We start from the raw sequence: 23913 nt of genomic DNA on the forward strand, positions 1-23913 counted from the left end.
TTTACTGAACCTAAGCAGAGGCAAGTTCTTTGACACTACGAGGAATGGCAATTCACATCCTCACCTACAGGCATGATCTAATTCCTGCCACACACCTCCAGCAAAAATACATCTTTTTCCTTCACCAAAGTTGTACTTGGTAATTTCTTTTAAATCATGTTAATTTCAAATGGTATGGAACAACAAAAGTAAACAGAATTATATTCAAGATGTTAAAGAGTTTATTTTAGGAATGTGGACAAAAATAACACAAATATCTTCAATACCATACATTTGTTTAACAGATAATCAACAGCAAGGGAGGTGATTTAAAGTGTACAGAATAAATGGGGGGACAGAAGAGCTCTTTGCTTGTCACATCATACTGGTAAGCAACTAAAAGTGCTCAAGAAAACATCTCTATGAAAACAAAGACAGGAAATAAATCACATTATGGAAATATCAAAATAACAATAAAAGATTTACAAAAATACTGCCTTCTTACTGTATTGGCTCTGGCAGGGACTGAGGTAACTTTCCTCATAGCAGCCCTCACGGTGCTGCTTTGCTTTGGATTTGTGGCAAGAATGGTGCTGGTAACACCCCAGTGCTTTGGCTTTTGCTGAGCATTGCTTGAACAGCATCAAGATTTCATTTTTTCCCCCACTCTGCCTGTTCCAGCAACTAGGCCAGGGGTGAGCAAGAAGCTAGGAGAGGAAGCAGTTTGCCATAATAAACCCAAACTGACCCCATTCCAGGCTCACCAAGAAAAATGGAGGGGGGACTGGGAAATGGTCTGCTTCTGGGAGGTGGCAATTGCCTTTGCAGACTGTGTTCCCAATACCCTCCTTTCCTCCACTTACTGTGCCTTTATTGCAACCCTTTGCTGTTCCCATTCTCTCCCACAGGCCTCCAAGGGAGGGGGGAAGCAGCTGGGTAGCAGCTGGCCAGGGTCAGCCCTGGTAAAATGCAGAATCCTGGCAACTTTATACTTTTTTTTTTTCCAATATACATTAAGTTTGCAGAAGAAACTATTCACAAAGACTGATGTTTCTTAAATTTAGGAACAAATAACTGTTTGTTTCAAGATCAACCTTTCTCCTATTTTGCTAACTGGCTTCTTTTTCACATTAGTGCTATATCCAAAGTACAGACTAACATTCTCACAACTGAATTTAATTATTCAAAGACAGCTATGCTCTCCACTGTCAACCTTTACACATTACACTCTTGGAAGATCTTTTTCTAGGCAAAAAAAAACCTCCACCCACAAGAATGCACATGATTTATTTTTCAACAGCTATTTCTGCTATGTGGAACTGTGTTTCCATGTTGCTTTTTGTTTAGACACACACACACATATATATATATGTATGTACAAAATCTCTATTTAGGAGGAGAGAACAACATGAGAACAACTACTTGAAGTGGCAGTTAAGACTGAACTCAAACACACTATTGTGACTATTAGCCATCTAAGTCAAGTAATAAAATACAGATTTAAGAAGAGGAAAGATAACCAACAAACTTCAGCAAACATTTCAACAACAAAAACCGTTTATAAAAAAGTAGTTTTACACACACAGGAGATAGAAACATGTTATTTCAGAAAGTCTTTAGCTGCTTCTAGTTTTACAACCAGAAAAAAACACTTTAGATAGAAGAAAACAAAAGCAAAAGAGCACAAAAGGCAAATGAAAACAAACTGTCTTCCTGGATTCTGCAGTTACAGCTCTTGTGGAAGGTTCTCATCTTTATTCATTCTCAAATCTGCTGTAGGGGTTATCAGAATCCTGGAGAAGACCTGCAAAACAAAATGGAACCACATTTACCATTTTCTTATTACTGAAAAGCTTTGAGTTACTGACTTCACTGCAACAGGTACTGCATGTAACAAATCCAAAAGCCAATTCTTGTAATAGGTGCTCTATTACCTGAACACTAAAGTATTATAATAAATTAGAAGTGTTAAGCATGCTTACTTCCCAGACTATAATCATGTATAAGTATTTCGTGATTTAGCAGGGAGAGAACATTTTCCTATGAAAAATTATCATGGAAAACACATTTCTCTTTTGTGAGGTATACCCCAAAAATGCACTTGTGAGAGTCAAGTTGACAAAAAACTAAGTATAGAGATGTCTCAAGAAGAACAGACTCCAAGTGGCCAGTTTATAAATGCAAGTGACTGTAAGATCATCATCCTTTTAAAATGTAAGATACTGCTACTTTGACTTAGTTCTACTTCAATTATACCCAACCATCTGTCACATTCAGCCAGCTTTTCTGCAACAGGACAATAATCTCTAAGAAAAAATGAAGATCACTTCTTATGTGCACTAAAACCTCCAGGGACCAGAACTAGAGCATCACTTAATCCAAGGTGCAGTGTATTTCCTTCACAAAGATTCTTAATGACTTTATACTAGAATACTGTCACAGAAAGTGCTGCAAAGCCATCCAATTATGCTGAGTGCCTGGATATGCACAGCATCCTCTGTATGGATTAGCTGAGCAATTGCTGTTTCACACAGAAACTATTTCAGAGACTTTAAACCACACTTCAGACCTGGGGTAGGCAGAAGACTGAAAATAAAGAAGTCCTGTAAGAGTCCAGAGGCTGACCTTATGTTGTGAAAGCACAGGACACTACTGCTATCTTTTCTGCCAAGATTTTTATACTGATGTCTGACAAGGGCTCTTCTCTAGCTCATTTGTCTAGGCATAGAGACAGAAGACAGTGCGAGCAACTCCAAATCACAAACGTTCAGATTCACAAAAATGACAAAAAAAAATTTTTCTAGTCACTGCCAAACCTTGTAAGAACTACTCTCAGTCCTTTTCACACCATACCTGTTTTCCACATGCAACTACACACGGATGGTGAACATTCACTGTTTTATCTGAAAGTGAAAACCTAATGCTGCTGTAGGCAGACTACACTATTGACTACCTTGTGCAGTTGGTGAGTTTCATTTGAACTGCCAGGTTATTTTAAGATGCCAGTCAAGCTGCACAACTGCTCAGTGCTGATTACTGTATCAGTTACTGCAACTAACCACCTGATAAGGAACATCAAATATTTGGAATAAAGAATAATATGAAAAGTCCTATAATCTCTCATATAAACAAGATTACGTGCGGTAAACTTGTAAAATGTTAATAACAAAATTATTCCTCATATATAACGACCCTTACTTGTCCAAGGAATATTCCAGTAACATTTATAAAGCTTCAGCCATGTATCATGACATACAGTCTATTTACCTGGTGCAGTACCTTGTATCAGAGGTACTATCCCTTTCTATAATTGTTTTTGAAAAAAAAAATTAAAATTTAAGCATTTGTTTAATAAGAATATGCTTAGATGATATAATTTTCAAAAATAATCTACCATATTTTTTGATTTTTTTGATTTTGAAATTTTTATATTTTTGAACTTCTAAAGAATGGTTACTTCCCAAATTTTAATCTTACCTTTCATGCATTTAAACAAACAGTTGTGATGTCCACTAAGTTTATTCTAGATGTGAAGCAAACTAATACACAATTTAAAAAAAACCCTCTTATCCTTGGCCTGCTATTCAACCTTCAGTGCCTTCAGGTAATTTTCCTGCATTAATTTAACCCCAACCCAAAGAGAGCAGACGTATTTATTTTACTCCCAGATCATCACCACCCTCACCCTTCCTCCAGACTTGTTAGTACTTTGGCAGTAAGGATATATGGCTCCTAATATATTTAGTTGCCTAAAACACAACTGAGTAGTCCAACTAAAAAAAAAAAATAAAAATGCAGTACTTCTGTACCTCTCCCCTTTGAAATACAAAACACATTTACACAACCTTTACTGAAAATCAGCTTCAATGCTAGAAATTACCACTATTATTACAATTGCCACTGCATAAACTCCCTGCACTCATTAAGTTCCATTTACAAATAAATGCACCTAACTTCCAAAAGCTTTCCACAAAGTGGCAAGAGGTGGTATCATATTCCTGACAAAATGAACACAGCCTGTAAACTTTTCTCTGTAGAGTCTGGCAAGTGCTTACTATATTTTTTTTGATATTTCATTCAGGACACATACTCAACACTTCAGAGGTCTGAAAGTAACACAGTAAAACAGCAGGTATTGTTTTTTACAGTTCAAAAAGATGAAACCAAATGGAAAATATTTTCTACATCCAGTAGTGCCAATTTCAAATTAATGAGAGGATTGTGTAAGACTCCTGATAAACCTTTCCTATACGATTCTGAGTGAATATACTTTTCCCCTGCCCCAAAACACTCAGCTAAAATCCATTTTAGAAAACTAATCCTCATATTTCAAGTGAATGTGCCATTTTTACTCCTCACTGCAAATGCCATTCCCAGTAGTATTTACTTTAATTTTACTGAATTATGTTTAAGAATGAACAGATCTAATCACCACCAATCAGGCATTAGTATGCCTAACTTAAAGTACTCTCATCTGCTTCATCACAGAATACTGAAACTAAATAGGCTTTAAGAACTATGGGCCAATCCAATGTGAATACTATTGGCTCTGACTTCAGAAAGTGATCTCCCAGGAAAAAGGGACTCCAAGAGAAATGGCAAGCCCTCCTTCAAAATGAGGATAACCAGGGGTTACAATACTTGATACATTCACCTTTCAGCCTTGCTCTCAAACCTGCATCCAGCATTTAAATTTCTTTTACCTTCAGCATTTTAAGTACATTGTAAGATTACACACATTAAGTAAGAGGAGTGAGACAGCAGCTCATCACTTGCACTAACTCTTATTGAGGAAGTATCAGGCTCCAACAACAACTATTTGGAGACACATTCAAAAAAAGAGGCATGACAAAAAGCTTCTGTCAGCTGCCTGCCACAGCTGCTCTACCAGTGCCACTCAGAGGAGCTGGCGGCCCATGCTAATAGGGCAGCACACTTGGTTCAGCTGAAGCTCTTGTGCTGCCATGAACCAGACAGGAGTTGTCTCTCAACTGTTTCCTGTCATCATGAGAGCCACTACCCAAGTTGTCATTTACCCTCAGGGGTTCAGGGAAACCAGATGTTTGTATCTTCAGGAGCCTTGTTTGCAATCAAGTCCATTACATGTCACTAGTGAACTTGAATATTGGCACAGAAGTCACTTAAAAGTTCTTACTTCCATTTATCCTCATTTTGAGGTTAGGACTTAACCTACTTAGCAGTATCTAAGAAACACTCAAAAATTTGAAAGGTACAGTAGTCCAGTATCTTTCACTAGCTTGTATGAAATAATGAAGAATCTTAATAAATATGAAATGACAGAGCAATGGTCAAGAGAAATTAATACCTCTTTCCAGCATTATCCAGTATACAATTTATACTGTATACTGTCTAACTATGCAGATTCGTAGTCATTGAGATCTCTCATCCCATATCATTGGCCACAAACAGAATTAACAAGTGAAATACCTACAAGAGATTGTGTATAGCTGAAAACAAAAAAAAAACCCCAAAAACTAGTTTGCTGCATGTCTTCACCTCTTATTAAACTTTTCCTCCTTATTTTTTGCCCCTCAGATTAACAGCTGTATTCACTAAATAGCTTTCAGTGTTTGGCAATGCAAGGCTCTCCTGCCTTGCATTCAGAACACTAAAGAAGGTCAAGTATCTACCTTGAACAGAAGAAACATTTACTGTCATAAACTACTGAATATAAAAACCGATGTCTTACATAAATAAACAAGGGAGGATTTCATATCATTAAAATAGCTAATCAAAACCTTTGCAGAACTAAAGCAATGAAATTATAATAATTTTGCAAAAATTAAATGAAAAAAATCCTGCCACTAATACCAGGCAAAACCCTCAAATAAATAAATAAATAAATAATAAATCAGCTTCTTGCTAATGCTATACTGAACACACAATAGAAGCAAATGCAGCAGGAATTAAATTGTAGTTCCTTTGTGTACTACACAAGCTGCAAAGTACTCTGAATTCTACTTTAAATTTCTCCTAAGAGTCAACGTATAATTTGTGTAATCATATTGCATTCATATTTGTGAGCAAATGAAAAATACTATCAAATTGTGCAACAAAGAAACAACTGAAACTGTGTACTCCTGGTTGCTAAAGCTCTCCATTGCTTCCAATGCTCCCAAAGGATTGTGGCTAGAGTGACACCTGCAGTGCATTATAAATGTGTAATTACCATTTAAATGGGGTATGGAAAGCTGGGGGATGAAATGGGAAAAGGCATTCCCTTAAAGCCAACCAAATACTGAAATTTTGAGCATCATCTTAATCTACAGTCAGGTTAACAAAGTCATTGTCATTCTGCCACTCATTCATGCCTACTTAACTGAGAATCTCTCTGCAGTGTGTAAAAGTGCAAAATAATCTAGAGCCTTCATAATTATTTCCAGCAATTTTTATTAGATTATGTTTAATATGCTAACATCTGTATTTTCTAGACAGTAAAAAATGTGGACAGAAGATTCAAGTCTACTGTGTCTCACTGAATTATTCTGACAATCATATGTCTATTATCAGAATGCAACCCTTATATTCAACTGCAATTATATTTTTGGATTTCAGAATTTATACATATTTTGTATTTTATTTTTCTTCAGTCACAAACATCCTTTAAGGATGTGCTAATTATGTTTATGTGAAAGTAAGATTTTTCTTTAAGACAAAAATTAACCATGAGATTCCAGGCCTCAAATTGATATATCTGATAATATAAATTAATTTTTGCTCAGACAACACAGCAAACCTGTCAATAAACTTTATATAGAAGTTTGCTAATAAAATTTAAGCTTTATAGTCCAATTGCAATCTTGTGCAGGTAAGCTGCATTGCAAAACCTAAGTGCAGGAAGGAGTGAGTATGTCTGACTTACAAGAAGGAACACCTTCCATTAACACAATGAACATATGAACTTGTTTCTCATTAAATCATTGATAGAGGAGACAAAATGACACTCTAGCTCTCTATGACTGTGTGCACAGTATAGCTATAAGCAAAACTTGATTTACTGAATTTGATGTCTGTATTCCAGGGGCATTGCATTACAGGTTTACATTTCAGGGAAATCAAGTACTCTAACAAGATCCAGCAAAGCACTCCACAAAGATCTGAAAGTTAAGCACTGAACAGACAATTGTCTTCAGTAAAATGTAGGGCCATGCAGAGACAAGTGAACTGGTTTCACAAGCAGAACATAACCGAATGCAACTCTCACATCACCGAACCCCAGCGCAGGGCTCTGATATGGGAACTGCAATTCTGCATCCAGGACCTGCATCCTGGCTGCACCCAGAAGATGCAAAGGTCCATCTGCACTGAGTGCTGCAAGTTATTGTGGGGACACAGCCACTGCACTAAGTTCTTCATCAGACCTTTCCCAGTGATTCAAACTTGCTGAGATTGACTCTGAGTGAGGTCTCTTCTACGGAGAAGCAAACACAAAAAGCCTGTGCTGTGTTGGATTTTGTTTGCTTTTTTTACATCTGGACTATTGTTGTCAACCACTCACAACACCTCTTGAAACTGAATTGTGGTTGAGATACAGGGTTAATTATCCTGTAAAATATCACAGAACAACTTCTATGACTGAGGCTTAACAAAAATTACTTCCAGTTTCTACAACATTCTTTCTCCTACAGCTCTAGTGTCACAGTGCAGTTCTCCAGTTCTCCTCCATTCCAGCAAAGGATCATTCTTTTACAAACATTCTCCAGGCAGAGAATTTCCTAGTTTGTCTGTAACACTTCTGCATCAGGCAAAGGGCAGGCTGCAGATTCATGAAGGCATTCCTAGACCCTGCCAATCAGTTTAACTAGAGGATGACGATTAACAGCTTCGAGTGACTGTTCAGACCCCTAGAAACACCTTCTCTGACATTAGTGCAATTTGCATAATAAAAAATGCAGCCAAGTTTTAGCAGCTCTGTCTCTGAATATACAGTACTATTAACCTTATGAACAAATCAAAAGGAAAGTGCAAGCACTGACAAGCCTACATAATAAGAGCCTCCTATACAGCAGGTCCTACAGTCTTGTGATATTCTTCTACAACTGGACCACAGCTCCACTTAAAAACAAAGAAAAAAATATTTCACCCCTGCATCAGGCTGCATCCTCCACCCTTCTTTTTCAAGCTTGATTTAAAAAGCTTGCTAGCTACTAGTCAGTCTCTCCTCCTTCAATAGGCATGGCTCCAGTAGCAAAGATCAAGTAGGTTAATTTATCACATTCAGTAACGAACAAAAAAGCCCCCAAACTCAGTCCTCTTACTTAGGAAGAGACAGACTGAACCACTGTTCAGTCCCAAGCACACTGTCTTCTTGCCCGGTTGGACAATCAGTGCAGAAAGAGAACAGGAGAATAAATGTGCTGAGATCAGGTGTCAGAACACAGGCATCAGCAGAACACTGGGCTTGATTACTTCTGCTGCTCATAAAGCAGCTTATTTCTGCTGTGAATTTTAACAATAATTAGGGAAAAGGAATCAACTTAGGCTTAATATCAAAACAAAATGACACATACCATACTTCTTACGTATTTCATCATGCTTCAGTTTTCTTTCGTGTTTCCTGCAAGAAATAAAGGCATCAGAAGAACATTCAGATGCTTTTGAGCTGTAAGCAAACAATAATTACATCCGAAAAGGACAACAGTACTTTTACATTGGCATTAGTAATTGCATTACGATTTTTTTAAAAAAAACCCCACTTAGCTGCTACATACATACATAATTTTTCTATTTACATTTCATCTCTAAGTATCTACATACACTGTATGACTTACCATAAATTCCTACTAATAGTGTGAATTCTTACTTGATAGTGCGAACATAAGATGTATTACAATAAACAATAAGAAATCCTTTCTATATAAAAGTAAATTATCCACATATATACACACTTCCACACACTGAGGTGTTCATCTATATATAAGTAAGGCACTACACTGGAAGACTCCCCAATGCTTTCCAGCAGGAAGCATAATTGTAAAATTTAGCTGTGCACAGAACACGCTTCAGAATACTAATTAATTATAATAATCCTAAATGGAAAAAAATGTGTAGTACTATTTTGCTTAAGATGTACAGCAAGTGAAAGTGAAAACTACTGGTTTCTAAAATGCTGAATGGCATCCATGCAGAGAATAAATTAAAATATTGTGCTAAATATAAATTGGTTTTTATGTTGTCTGACCATAAGACCATTTTCAAGGCTGTATCTGATAATGCCAAACTCAAATTATTCACATAAACCAAGTCTCTGATGAGTTGATTTCTCCTTCCATTTTGCAAATGTGAAGGGGGGAAAAATGAAAGATGTTTAAGTGGAAAAATTCCGTAATTTCTCAGATAGTTTTCCTATATTACAAAGGAAGGATCTATTTTGCTTAGTTTAAAAAACAAGCATAAAACCTCCTACACAACTGCTTCAAGTGTATGATCCAGGATCTATATACCTTGAGGAAAAGACATAGAATTTAGCAAAAAAGTTGTTCCTCTAAAAAAACAAAAACCAAACAAACATTAAAAAAAATACACCCTTTGTTACCCTCTGTCAAAATCCAACCCAGTTAGACAAGTTGTGACTTTTGCCGGATTCCAATTTGCACATATTCAGCAGAAAGCTGTTAAGCACTGACAGCTTATTTCACCGAAGATCCCATCTGCCCTATGCATATTCCACCTCCAAACAATTCCTACTGCTAATCAGATCTTGTGTGTCCTCAGAAGCAATTATCCTGCTTCCTTCAGAGCTGAGGGTTGAACTGGCCTTTTCCAGCAATTGCACTTCATGGAAAAGCATGCAGATAAAGCGTGATGAGAAAAACCAAACGAGACAGAGACTCAAAACCTTCCACTACTGTTTCCCAGAGATACCCATGTTCATTATATCCCTCTGCATTACTAAGCCCAGGGAGCATAGCAAATAAAGCAAGCTGGCCAAAATGCAGTAAGAGGAACTGGAGAGTCAGGGTAATGAAATTCATGTAGAAGAACAAAGTCAGGATTGAGACATTGAAAAGAACAGAAAAAGAGGAGACAAATTTACCTATTGGAGGTAACCTGACAGCAGGATTTCTGCTTACTGTGTTACATAAGAGGAAGATATTATATAGGGTAAGGGATCTCAGGAAGAGAATAGAGAAATTCTGCTTAAAGCAGCCTTCTCCAGTGTAAAGCTAAACCTTTCTACCGTACAGTTTTCACATGACCTCAAGCCAGGCTTATTACTGCTGGTACTAATGGCATTTCTTCCTTGTTTTGCATATCCTGTCTGAAGTAACAGAGACTCACTGCTGCAGTTCCAGCTACTGAAAGTTCAGTACTTCAGCAGACAGTGTGAATCAGTTCTGAATTCAGAAAGCACCTGCTTAAGAAGGGGATGGTGCAAAACCAAGCTGTGTAGGCTTTAAACCTCAGAAAGGCTTTAAGATACTTCCTGAGGCTATTCAAAACAAACCACCAAACATCTAATTAAATTTGAAGAGTAAAACTACCAATATCAGTGAAACATTCAAACTCTGACATACAGCCACGACAGCATCACTTCACCCATGACTAAGTCATTGCTCAGTAAATAAGGCTTAGGTACACATCAACCCAGAAGAACCAGACACAGCTCTGAACAGGCAGTCCCTGAATCAGCTGCCCAGAATTACTGCACCACCCACATCTCACTTTATTATCAGCTCAAGTCACTTCAGTCTTCTGAGTTGGTTCTGTTTCTTAACACCACTGCTATTACTCCATATTATAGATGCTAAAGTTTTGGCTTCTCATGCAAGCTGTCCCCATGAGCTGAGGGAGTATTTTTCTCAATACTAACAATTCACATAATTTTCCATACTTGGTTCTTCACAAATAAACTGCCATCCTTTCTTTCCCTGGCCTCTCTCCTTGTTCTTCCTTACCAATATCAATTTATACTTGGTACTGGATCTTATTGTTTAGCATTTGTTTATAAACTTATAAAATAAATAGTGATTTATAAATTATATAAATCTAACATATAAATATACCATGTATTTGAAGCTGTAAATAATTGAGTGTATAGAAGAAGACTCATTACTCAACGCTATGCTTAAATATTATTTTTCATGTTAGAGATGAAGTCAAATAAAGGACTAAAGCTATGCAATAAGATACCTGTTTTAAGTAAAAAATCTGAACTCCAGACATGCTTCTCTTAATGCTCCTCACTGTAAGTGCAAACTCAAACTATCACCAGTGATTTTCAACCCTCTCAGTAAACTGGCAGCTAGTTTCAGCCTTCTGTAGACAAGCAGAGAGCAAACATAATTACCTTTACTTTTCCTTTTAACAGGCATCTTCCAAAGAGACACTAAAGTATCCATAATTAACTGAATTTTAATGCAAACAAATATTAAACTTACAAAGCAGACTTTTTTGATGTACCTGAGAAGACAGAAAATACAAAGTGCTGCAGTCATCTTAAACCTTCCACAAAAAATATATCCATGGAACACTATGGAACTTGGGCCGCCTTACTTTGTTTTTACCACTCACTAATAGAACCATGAAATGAAGCTCAAGCTAGTCCTGTTCACCTTCCATTGCCAAATGATATCAACAGCCGTATCTGAAGTAGCTGTATCCCACAGAAAAAAAACAACATGTAAGATGACAAGAAAAGAACAAAAAACAGATAGATACAAGGTCAATGCTGTGCCTATTTTCCTCTCATGATATTTATCTGAGCATCTATTCAGCTATTTTCATAAACTATGTGTAAACTTCACAGCAGAAAGGAAGGACTACACAGCACAAGGCAGTGTTAGGCAGTGTTGTCCTTTGCAGGTTGCTTGTCAAAAATGGGTTGTTGAGAATATTAATTTGTTCTACAGCTTGCTACTAGCAATTTATCCTCCAGAGGTCTTACAGGAAGCAAGCAGTGGGTAGGGTGAGGTGCTCTAGGTTCTGGAAGTGGCCTACTCCTTGTGTTTTCTCATGCCCCCCAGCCACACACACAACAGGTATGCGTGTTCAGAACATGGAAACACCCCAGGGTTGCTGCTAAGCTCTCTCCTGCAATTAAAACAGTTTCTGTTTCACAGACACACTCCTGAGACAAGCTGGGAAAGAGGAATGCTGCTCTAAGTAAGGCTGCAGCAATCATCTGGCAGCACAGTCTGCTCCCAGTGATCCCAGGGATCCTTGTTCCTAGGCTAAATTCAAGAATGGAGCTGATATTAGCCCTGTGTTGCTAATTGCCTGGTGCAACACCACTTGCTTGGTGTGTGCACAGCACACCTTACGCTCCAGAAGCATCAGACCTCCTACAGATTAACTGTACCAAGAATTCAAAGCTGATACACAAATCACAGAGGAAAGGCTATGGAACAAGCATCCTCTGTTATGCACCTAGTCAGAAGTCTGCTATAACAAACACAGGTAAGTGCTATCTTAACTGAATGAATTACTACATAATTAAGGATGTGCATTTCACCACAAGGCACATGGTTCTGGCATACAAAAAGATGTTGATATTCCTCACTGGATCCCTTCTCTTTAAATAGAAACAAAAGCATTATATGAGAAACATAATGATCATATTAGTACTCAGCCTACTGTGCTGTGACTAGTTATAACTGGATTAAGAGGTAGAAAATTCCCCTTTTTTTCTGATCCGTTTAAAGTATTTTATATAACTTATCTAAGAAACTGTGTGTGAGCATATTTCTTAATTTGGACACCTGTTTGTTACCCTTCCAGGCATATTTAAGTCTGACACTTTCAGCTCACAAATTCAGATGTTTATGAAAACAAATTTGCATCTGTTCTCTGCTTGGATAATGTTTGTCATGCACAGAGCATGCTACATGAGCATTCACAGTACCTGACACACTGAGCATCAACTTGTTTGCCCTCTGTTCATTTACAGGAATACAGCTCCTAATCAGGTACATCAGCCTCACAATAAAGCTGTTTTGTAAAAACCTGACACTGTCATGTCTAACATCACAATGCCTCTTTGTTTAGTACTCCATGTATTTCTTAGAAAGGCAGAATACTCCTACATCACCAGGAAGTGTACAGCTATATATCAAGCTGTCAACTTACCTCTGAAGAGACTGTAGTCTTCGTTCTTCTCTCTTCCTAGCTAGCTGCTCCTCTTCTTCATCTAGTCTGCTAGAAAAATAAGGAGGCAAGGAACACGTGAGGAAGAAAAAGCAACTTTATACTATTTAGTTACTTTAAAAAAAGAATTTAGTTACTTTCAAAAAGAATTTATAGTCTGACTAGAGATACTACTTCATAGCCTCTGATCAGAGATACTACCTCATAGCCATGTAAAATTTCACAGCTGAGTAAGTATAATAGACAAGTTTGTGTAATTATCCTTTCACATTTTATAATAACAAAATGCTTTACTCATGTAGTAATATGCCCTTCAACCTCCACAGGACTATTCAAAGCTTCTTAAGAAGATGCAGACTGCACCAGAAGCAGGATTCCTAATTGCCCTTTTCCCCATGTGTCACACCCCATTTAGGACTCAGTGTTCTGCATGTGCACAGTTAAGTCCATTGTTGTCCTCTGGAAGAAGATTGATGGTTCAGAAGCCTTTGATGCCAGAACAATTTATCTTTCCAACAACCAATCTCGAGCTGCCCCCAGGAAACGAGTCTGTTCTGGAATGAGCAAGGATTTACTCGAGTATCAGCCGTGTGTTTCTGGGAAATGCTGAACCTACACATGCCTGAGCTGTGCATGTGCAGATTTGCACTACTGAATTCTCTGCTGCACTTTAGCTTTGTGTCCTGCCTTGGAGAAAGCTCAGCTTCACCTAACTATTAGATAGACTGTGTATGACTTTTAGGACCCTAAAGCAAATGTCAAACAATTTTTCTGTTAATTTTTCACTGACGGAATTTATGATTCTTCGGGATTAATAAATGTACAACTGCCATGCTTGCCCATCATCTTCCAAAAGTGAACACAGTTCTGAAGATGTCTGAGATGAATATTTACAATATTAATACACCTGAGTAGCATTACCACACATCTGCAGCCACCAACATCTAAGTTAAGCAAGAGTGACATCCAGTGGTTAATTACAGCATGTCAAACACTTTAATACAAATAATAAATAAAATGTTGGTATATGATTCAGAAAATACATTATTCCTCTGTAATTAAAGAGCATTAAGTATCCTCTGATTTTCTGAATACTTTGAGTTGCTCTTCCAAATTCAGAAAGCTTGAGATTATACAAATAAAAGCATGGCTGATAATGGATGTTTACAAGAGTCTATTTAGTAGTTTAATGAATAATAGCTGTTAACGAAACAGTCACAAGTACATGGAACCAGACTCTGAGAAGTCCAAAAACATAGGATAAAAATAAAAACTATGCACCAATATTCCTAGGTGGTAGGATGGACACAGATAAGCCAACTACATTACTGATGTGGGGGTTAATGCACTTAAGAATTATCTGTGTTCAAAGAAAATGTAAATTCAGGCTTCTCAAACACTTATACACCACAGTTTAAGAATTCCCACAAGAAATACGTATACTTCTGCAGAACAAGGATACACCTCAGATACATAAAAAAAGTCAGTTAAACAGATCTAGTCATTTCCACAACTTTTCCTTCCTCCTATTCATGAAAAAAATAAAAGTTTCTATTGCTGAAAGTAAATCCCCAAAAACAAGAAGAGAGCAAAAGAATTCCTGCTGAGAATCAGTGGGCTTAAAGCCAATAATGTACAAGGCTTCAGCGTAATAACACATTCTGACTCCTCCTGAAATAAGCTGGACCCCAGATTGACAAGACCTTTAAATCCTATAAGGGTCACAAGATTAAGCTTGACACCTCTGGAGTCTTGGCATAAGATAACTCTAAACTAACCCTCTATTTTTAAAATTAGGTGTTACAGTACTGATTGACAACTTTGCTACTAAAATTGAAGTCTAGCACTAATATCTCTTTTCACAGGATTCAAGCTTTATTTGCTGACATGTCAGCCACAGGAGCCCACTCAGTTGTTCTGCAGAGGATGTTGGCAGATCTTATGTAAGATCTAAACCTGTTCTTTTCATCTTCAGGGCTTACCAGCACAGGGCTAGAGTATTCATTTTTGTGCTAGGGCAGATTTGGTAAACCAACCTACCAACAAAACAGGTAAACAGGTACATGCTTATTCCTCAGGAAAGAGAGAAAGGAATGAGATGTTATTTGCAATTATTTTCACGTTTCTTTAAAGCCACACATGTACCATATTTCTCTGGCTTTAAGATCAGCACCAAACAATGTACAGTTATATAAGTTCTTTTTAAAAAAACAAAACCAAATCTCAAACAGGAACAACGAGCCAAAGGTACTTTAAAAAGTACAAAAATAATTTCAGACCAAGAAATAAGGTCTCCATTTTATTCATATGGGAAGTACTGAAGGACAAAAAGAACAGAGCTAGCTGAAACTATCCTGTCCAGAAAGCTTTAAAACTTGAGTGATAAATGCAAGATATTGTGCTGTGCCACTTTGCATTGCAGCACTGATACACATTTTAGCTACTCATCAACTACTTCCTTCTGTTTAATAATATCAGCTACTTAGAGAAGCCAGTTGAAAAAAAATTTCACAAGTTCTCCAAGATCTCAAGAACATTTAATTTTGCAGTATTACTTGCCTTGAAAATAAGTAAATGATTCTTAGTATCTTAGAGCAAAGAGGTATTATCTTACATTTAGAATATATTTTTGAATTGGCAAAGACAACTAATCCCTTCGACACTGACTGCTAGATCTGCTTAGAGACTAGCAGATCCTAGAGCAACTCTGAAAGATGGATACCAAGTGCTGTATAGGACACTGCTGCCCAGTTACTTGTTACTCACCTGGTCCCTTTTTGCTGTACCATGAGCTTGCCTTGAAAGAAATTATTTATACCATTATCACAAGAAGCAAGGATTTACCTGGTTGTTGAAAGATTTCATGTCCAATGTTAATAAGAAAGTGTAAAACATAGATGTTAATTAAAGCAATAGCTTACCTGAAGTCAGACACATCAGTGCTAGTTACCACTAGAAAAATCTCTTCATTGTCACTCCAGCATCATTTCCAGTGTCATACTACCTGCCACTAAATATCCTGTTCTCTTTCACAAACTAATAAAGTGACAAAACTGCTTCCAAATGAAAATATTCTTAGCATCCTGAAGATTAAAAATTGTAGGTAGATAGGGAAGACCAGGAGACAGTGTTAATAAAGAAAACAAATACATGTGTTTACCTCCTGGAACGCCTTCTGCAGTAACAGCAGTAACAGCAACAGACTGTTATGGACACCAGAATGAGTCCAGCTATCACAGCCATGGCAATAATTAAAGCCTCAAAGTTTACTGAAAAACATGAATATATTCAACTTGTTAGACTCCATCAGTAACATCTTTCTGAGAATTCTTCCTTTCTTTCCCAGACATATTTTTCATCCCTATATGTAAAAACCTCCACGTGATTCTGCTCAGCCACGCCAGATAAAATGCAGTGTAACACATTCAAACTTTGCTATACACTGAACAGACATTAAGTAAAACCATATTTCTCATTCTCTTACTTCCCTACAAGTTACAAACAATAAAATATATTTCATCCAGTAAAGCAAAAATTTTTAGAAAAATCTCTTTTAAAGAAAATTTATTTTTTTCAAAAGTATACTATTTAATTGAAGCACAAAAGGTTTTTTGACCCTATTAAAGTGCAGAAAAAGACTGTCAGTTTTCAATCTGCATTCCTGGCACCTGTACCTATTTCATCTGCTTACTATTCATGAAAATACCCAACAAAATTAAACTACTTTGTATTACACTGTTCTTCACTCTGGTTAATAATCTGTCAGCACATGTTATTCTTATTAAATTGTAACTGGAAGCCAGTCATTTGTTTTTGACTTTGAAAGCTGCACTATTCACCTTCATTTTCAGCAATGGTGAACAACATTCATCTCTTAATTTTATTTGCTCAAAGGGAAAAAAAAAACCATCACCACCACCTCCACAAGTTAATTAAATTTCCTGCTGTGTTTGTAGGGGACAGTCTCAGTAAGACCATATAACCCCATGGCATGTTGCTGCCTGTAATTTGCACAAAGTCTATTAAGGAAATGCATATTTGAGGGTGTTGTTGGTGTTGTTTTGTTTTGGGGTTTTTTCTACTTTATTTTTTTTTTCTGAGAATGTGCTCCATTGTGAAGTTTTCATTCTGTGCTTAAGCTACAGTTAATCTAGAAACACAAATGGCACACAAGACAGAAGCCATTTCCACAGCAGCAGTAAACTGTCAAGACCATGCTTAGTATCAGTAGAAAAGGACATGTGTTTCTCTACTTGATGTGTTTGAGAGCGTTAACTCATAGCAGCTGACTTGATGCTGTGTTTTGGATTTCTGGCTCAAACATGCTGGTAACACACCAATGTCTCTGCTGTAGCTCAATAGGATTGAAGAGCATTAAAATATTTTCCTACCTCCCACCCTGCTCCCTTCCCTCTGTTCCTCCTAGTGAGTAGGGCTGGACACAGGCAAGAGTCTGGGAGAGGTCAGGAGGGGATGCTGACAAAACACTTGACCCAAACTGGCCACCATATAATCTTGTGGTCAGTGAAAAAATCTGAGGTAAAGGAAAGATAAGTGGAGGGCGTAACTGGCTTTCAAGGGGAAAGGCAATTTCAATGGGAATTTATTGTTTGGGGACTGGCTGAGAATCAATCTGCCTGTTGGGGGGATAGTAAAATAAATTGTGTTTTTTCCTCTCCCTCTTTTTCCTTTCCTTTTTAAACCGTCTTTATTTCAGTCAAGAAGGTTTTCTGCTCTTGTTCCTTTTTATTCCTCCATCCCACCGGGGACATGGGAGAGGAGAAGGAAACAAGCAGCTGTGTGAGTACTCATCTACTGGCAGGAGTTAACCCTCCACACTTTCAGAAGTCTGCTAAACATTTCATAGTTAGAGCCTTTACTACAACACTCTGAGCTCAGTTTTCTTAAAAGAGAGCTTTATCACTGAAACTATAGTCTTACCATACCCTAAAAAACTCCAACAAAAGTATAAGCACAAATGCCTGTTCTCAGAAAACAAAGCACAAAGCCCTTCTGTAAGAATATAGAACTAATAAAGTTCACCTGGACTTTTTGATCTAGGCACTCTGCAACAACTCTGTTGTTCTAACAGCAATCTTCTACCTCTGCTACTCTAATTTAGACTGCTGCAAAATCTCTCTGCTCGAAGCATGGTAACTTTCTTCAGTCGACACAGCCACTGATAGTTCACCCCTACTTGTTTTTGTCCTTCAGCCTCCTGGTGTCCATGCACAAACACACAGAAAGCAGCAAGCCTTTGCTCTGCTGGACTGAAGCTGTACTCTTGTTTCATACACGAGGCTTTCCAATGCCTTAGGTGTTCTCTGTCCCAGTTTAGTCTGAATTTAGATCTGTACACACATTATTACAAAACCAGCACCAAATATTTCACCCTGATGGCAGCACATGCTCAGTCCTGTATTTTGTAGTAAAACATGCAAAGCAAATGGGAATTGAAGAACAATGACATGATGCAGGATTACAACCTACAGTGGTACCGTGCATGTTCCTTTTAAACCTTATACCTTTGGTACACTGTTATTTCAGTTGTTCACCACTGGAATATAATAGAACTGTGGATCTAGACAAATCACCCAACACTTCCAAAAATTTTAAAGAAGGTAAAAATGTTTTAAAGCCATTGCATCAGCGCACCTACACTGGCTGTTCACACAGAAACTTTAGCAATGACTGTTTCTAAGTTCAGAAGATTAGAGCTATGGCTCCAAATCAACCACAGCTTCCTCGCCCCACCCCTCCAAATAAAGTATCAGGAAACAGCTCCAGCAAGCTGCCTTATTTAAATCATACTCATAAATATAATTCTCTACAGCAAAAGTAAAATTAGTACCTACTCCAGCAAACTCCCCATCGAGCATTTGAGAGAGAACACAATGAAGACGGTGGAAGAATACTTCTTACAGGGTAATCAATACACGTGTTGTTGGTGTAACACCAAAGGCACTGTGCAAAGAAACAAGAAAAACCCCAAATTATTAATCTTCAAAAACAGTTAACAATTTAGTGCACCACTCCAAAGACAGATTTCTTATGTGAATGCTGTACTGGAGAAATGGAAGTGCTTTGTTTTATAAAGCCTACAGAAGTCCTCATGCAATTTCTCAGTAAAACTAAATGGTGAATAAGAACATAAGAACATTTTGTACTTACAAGTAACACTAGCCTGAAAAGATCTGGGAACATATTGAGGTACTCTGAATATTTGAAATGTGCAAAATAGCTTTGGGTTTAAAATTACTGGAATTTACAAATAAGAAATACAACATCAGACTGACAACTGTTCCGAATTTTAAAACACCTTGTATTTTTAAGGAATACACCTATACTCTTACTTCACCCTTGCATTTAATTATCAACAGAAAGAAAATAGTAAAGAATCCTTATAAGTCTACAGAAGCCTTAGCTGCAAGGTAATGAATGATACAGCCTCATCCAGTCTGAGTTTCAAAGTACTCTGTGTACCTTAATTGCACATGCTTATATATCTGGATATTTTTAAAATTTAAAGGTTTTATGTGTATTATAGTTAAAATTCCAGTACAACATTTCTGCTTTTAAAGTCATCACTAAGCATCAAGCTCAGGTTTTGGTTTTCATCTGTTAAAATAAATACTTATTCAGAAGTCATTTACCACACAACTCAAACAGTGATATAGTTTTATATAAGAGCAATAGGAATCTTTGATAGAACATGGTTTTTTAGAATTTGTTATAAAAAGAGCTCGGCCAGGAACTATGGTTTATCTAGCAGTATCAAGAATATCTCTGTCATACAGCCTCAATTACACAAAGCCTGTTATCTTGCTCTTAATGGATTACAAAATGTTAAATACAAAGGAAAACATCTGTAGCAGATTCTGCTTTCTTGGAAAGTGTGGATACAAGAAATATGTATTACTATTTTGCAGTTGCTAGACTGTACAAATCAAACATATCTGTAAGGACACATCAACAAAAAAACCTAAGAAAATAGAATTCACTTTGCAAAAACTGTGCCCTTTCAATTATGAATGTAAGATGAGAATGTGCTTTCTTGGTTCAAGTATTTAATAAGAATTAACAGTTCAAAAATAAAAACTAATAGGGGGCATAATAAAAGTCACTGTTAAACTCTGAATATAATGTTGACCCTGTTTTAAGTCGGAAGCTGGATTAGGTGGCCCATGAGGTCTCTCCTAATCTGAATGAGTGTACACTGTTGATGACACCTGGGAGCCCAGGAAGGCCAGCTGTATCACTCTGATGGAGATCCTGCATCTACCTACTGAAAACGTGTCTAACCCAAAAGGCACTATGTGACACAGCTACTGGCTGGAGCAGAGGCTGAAGTACAAGAAAATATTTCAATTGACTCATTCCCAATGATAAAAGAATCTAACAATACACAATCAATACAATTCAATTAACATTCTTCCCAATATATGCTTAAGACAAGCAAGTAAATTCAGATATTTCTCAGTCTTCCTTGGTGAAAAGGTTTTTCAGTAGTGGAAACTTATATGCAACTTTAAGACTCCTGAAATGTTTATTTTCAGTGACATCTGAAGTTTGAATTTGAAATAATCTCTCACTTCTGTTCTCCAGGATGCTTTCTGCATACTTACCACAATCCTTATTGTAGAGCTAAAGAAGTTTTCAGCAAAGAACAGAGAAACAAACTCTAGCATTTAAATGTCTGCCTTACTGCAATCTCACTAGAAATCTGAACACTTTGCTATCAACAGTAGCTTAGTCTGGCAGTTTTAAGCACACAGTCTGATGTAGTCAATGGAAGGACCCCATACACTCTGCCTCAGTTACAGGCACTTCTTGGGGCATCTTTAGAGAAAGGCACTTCCAGTTTACTTACATTCATTTCCCAGTTTTCCTAGCACAACAGAAGAAAAGCAAGGCATTTTAACTGACTGAGTTTATTAGATGGACATTTAACTAAGTGCTACCCTCAAAATGAGGATGAGTCTGAGGCAGCAGCTACATCAGCTTGCTCAGCTGAGCTATAAAAGCCCTGAGCACACACTGACATTGGACACCTGGATTCTGTCTGTCCTCTCCAGACAAAGCACAGAAAACACCCTGAGTGACCAAAGCATGTAGCAACCCTGGCAAAGTGAAAGCACACTGGCACCACGTGTGACAGAGGGGAAGCAACACATCGGTTGACTCTATTGCTTAAATAAGAAAAAAACTGCCAAAGAAAGCCTAGCAATTTCTTTTCATATTAAGTGGAAATTCTTACCAATCAAAAAAGATGTTAAAAATCTTACCGAAACATTTTTTAGACATTCTTCACAGGACTTCTGGGAAAATGCTGAACATGCTAAAAAAATAAACAACACCAAAATACACAGAGATTATACATTTATTTTTATTTCATAAGGTCAAGCATTTATCATAATATTTAACCTTTTTTTTTTTTTCCTAATCCTAGATAAAGCAATAATTTTGACTGAAGTAATGAAATCTCAGTAATTCCATTCCAGGAGAACTGCAGTAAACAGAGATAAAATTAAGTTCAACCTTAGACACAGGGAAACAATTCAAGCTTACCTTTAACCTCAGCTTCCTCTCTCTAAGGACAACATTGAAGATGTAACCCAAGAGTCTCCTGGTATCTCTGCTGAAATTCTGGAACTTACACATTTCAATTTAGGGAATGTTCCAAATTGTGCAGCTTTGGAAGCTTTGCAAAAGCTGGCCCTTGCTTAGGATTTGTCTCCTTCCATAGGTATTAACGCTTTTCTGGGAGAAAAGAGTTTTTAAAAGCTAAAGCTCTCCAAATACAATGATTTTAAATAACAGCAAAAAATATTTCCTAATATAGGATACAAAATTAATATGTAAGAGTTCAATAAGAACTTTAACAGAAGCTTGACAAGCCAAGTGGTGCATTTTCTCTGAATTTAAAAAAAAATAAATACATACATACTGGTGTTCACATTTACATCTTAAGACCACGCTTTTTTTATCCATAACTCAGACATAATTTGTTGCCCACAGGGCCACATACATGCCATAATCTTGACCTAGATGAACTACTTGAAAGATGAAGGGAAAACTCCTTTCCTACTCTGAACCTGGATTTTTCTTCCAGTAATTGTACTTCCTACAACATTTTTTTACACCAGTTAATTAAACAAGCTTGTTCTTATTTCAGCATAAATTAAATGATCTCCAAATGGAACAGCAGTCACAAGCAGTAGTCAGTTTGAACTACAGTGACTTGCTTGTGGAGACAGCTACAGATTTCAATATTTTCTTTTCATAATTCAATATGAAATATTTCTGGTACTAATTCTTAACATTAAACGCATTTAATTAATATAGTCATATAGAAAAACCCCTTACCAGTTTATCCCATATCAATTAAATTGTTACAGGTACCAATTAACAGCCTAAGTGTAAGGCCCATATAACAATTCATGAACCTGCTTCATAAGAAGCAGGTTCAGAAACTGTTCGGTTTATACCCAAAAATTTTCAAATGGGATTTTTCAACACGGAGTATCACCATGCCTATTATAAAAGTACTTCACTACTTTCTCATTGTGAGATTTAAAACATCCAAACAAACAAGCTTTTTGAACATGAATTAGCAAGGCTAATTTGCTTCAAGTTAGTTGTCTTAAAAAGCTGGGGGCTCCCTTTTCAAGTATAAACCCTTCCCTAAAGGAAATTAAATACCTCTAGCTAGGATCTAGACACACCTGTCAAGGTGCACTTGAGATACCCAAATTTGATGCCAGCCAATCTGGTGTGCACCTTTGTGGTCACATCTGTTGGTGGCAACTAAATATGGGGCCGAGCTTCACCAGCTATTTGCCAAAAGCAGCGAAATGATAAATGATTTCAACAGAACAGGGAGAGACGAGCATCTCCGTCAGCCTCCCCTGAGCCACGTTCCTCATCATCACCCAGGGCTGAGCAAACCCTGGCGACTGCGTCTCTAGGATAACCCTGCTTGAGCAAGGGAGGCTGTACCAGGACACCACCGTGGTCCGTTCCAATCTGCCCCCTCCTGCGATTCTGTGGCTGCTGTTTCCGTCCCGCCAACACCCGGAACACCCCAGCACTTCGGCGGGGAGCGGGCCATTCCCTCCCAGCCCACGGGCCCGGCCCGCTCCGCGCCGGGGACAGACCACGGCAAGCCCCGAGCTCTCCGCAACTCTTCTGAAGGCGCTTCGGGCACAGCTGGGCCCTTGCAGGCCTCGGGGCGAGCCTGAGCCCGTGCCCGCCGCCGTGCCGCTCTGCCCGGCTCAGGGCCGAGCGCGGGCCCGGCCAGGCCCGCCCGGGAAGGCCGCACGGCCCCACCCGCGGCACGGACGGGAAACAAGGGCAGCGCCGCCCGCCCCTCCTTACCCTGCACAGGCGGAACCGTGGTGCGGATCTGCTCCAGCCCCGCCACGACGCGACCCCACAGCAGCGCCAGGCCCTGCAGCCACAGCGGCCACCGCCGCGCCGCCCCCATGGCCGGCACGGCACAGGATGGGACCCCGCTGGCTCCGGGACCGGCACCCGGCCCCGCGCAGGCGCCGCCAGCCCCGGGGCGGAGCGGGCTCGGGGCGGGACACGGGCCGGGCCTCGCCTTCCCCGCTCCCGGGTCGGGGGAGAGGCGGGGATGTGCCTGCTGCTCATCTGCGGTCACTGTAGGCGAGGTCTGACGTACACGGGGCCTTTTCCTCTCCCTTCTTCACCCTTTTTTCTTTCCTCTGCAGTGTGAGCTTTCCGGTGCCTGTGAGGACAAGGAGGTGGCGAGGATCCTGTGCCCTGATTCTGCTTCCCGGTTTCGTTCCTTAGTGAGGATGCCCA

General features: G+C 38.4%; 1 protein-coding gene across 2 annotated transcripts; it reads right to left on the reverse strand.

The window, feature by feature from the left end:
- Positions 1-203: 203 nt before the first annotated feature.
- PTTG1IP2 (PTTG1IP family member 2) lies at positions 204-23675 on the reverse strand. Of its 2 annotated transcripts, none has more exons than XM_086858229.1 (7): positions 23464-23675; positions 21372-21424; positions 18942-19050; positions 16247-16355; positions 13069-13137; positions 8511-8557; positions 204-1783 (listed from the first exon to the last, which is right to left on the reverse strand). In XM_086858229.1, exons 1-7 carry the CDS (start codon positions 23570-23572, stop codon positions 1734-1736), a joined length of 546 nt encoding a protein of 181 aa, XP_086714355.1. In that variant the 5' UTR covers positions 23573-23675; the 3' UTR covers positions 204-1733. The 2 variants fall into 2 exon arrangements, with proteins under 2 accessions (XP_086714355.1, XP_086714347.1); XM_086858221.1 differs by having other exon boundaries at positions 13069-13134; positions 23464-23652.
- Positions 23676-23913: the final 238 nt, after the last annotated feature.

The sequence above is a fragment of the Cyanistes caeruleus genome, chromosome 1 (genome assembly GCF_971803275.1).
Source record: "Cyanistes caeruleus chromosome 1, bCyaCae1.hap1.1, whole genome shotgun sequence".
NCBI lineage: Eukaryota > Metazoa > Chordata > Aves > Passeriformes > Paridae > Cyanistes > Cyanistes caeruleus.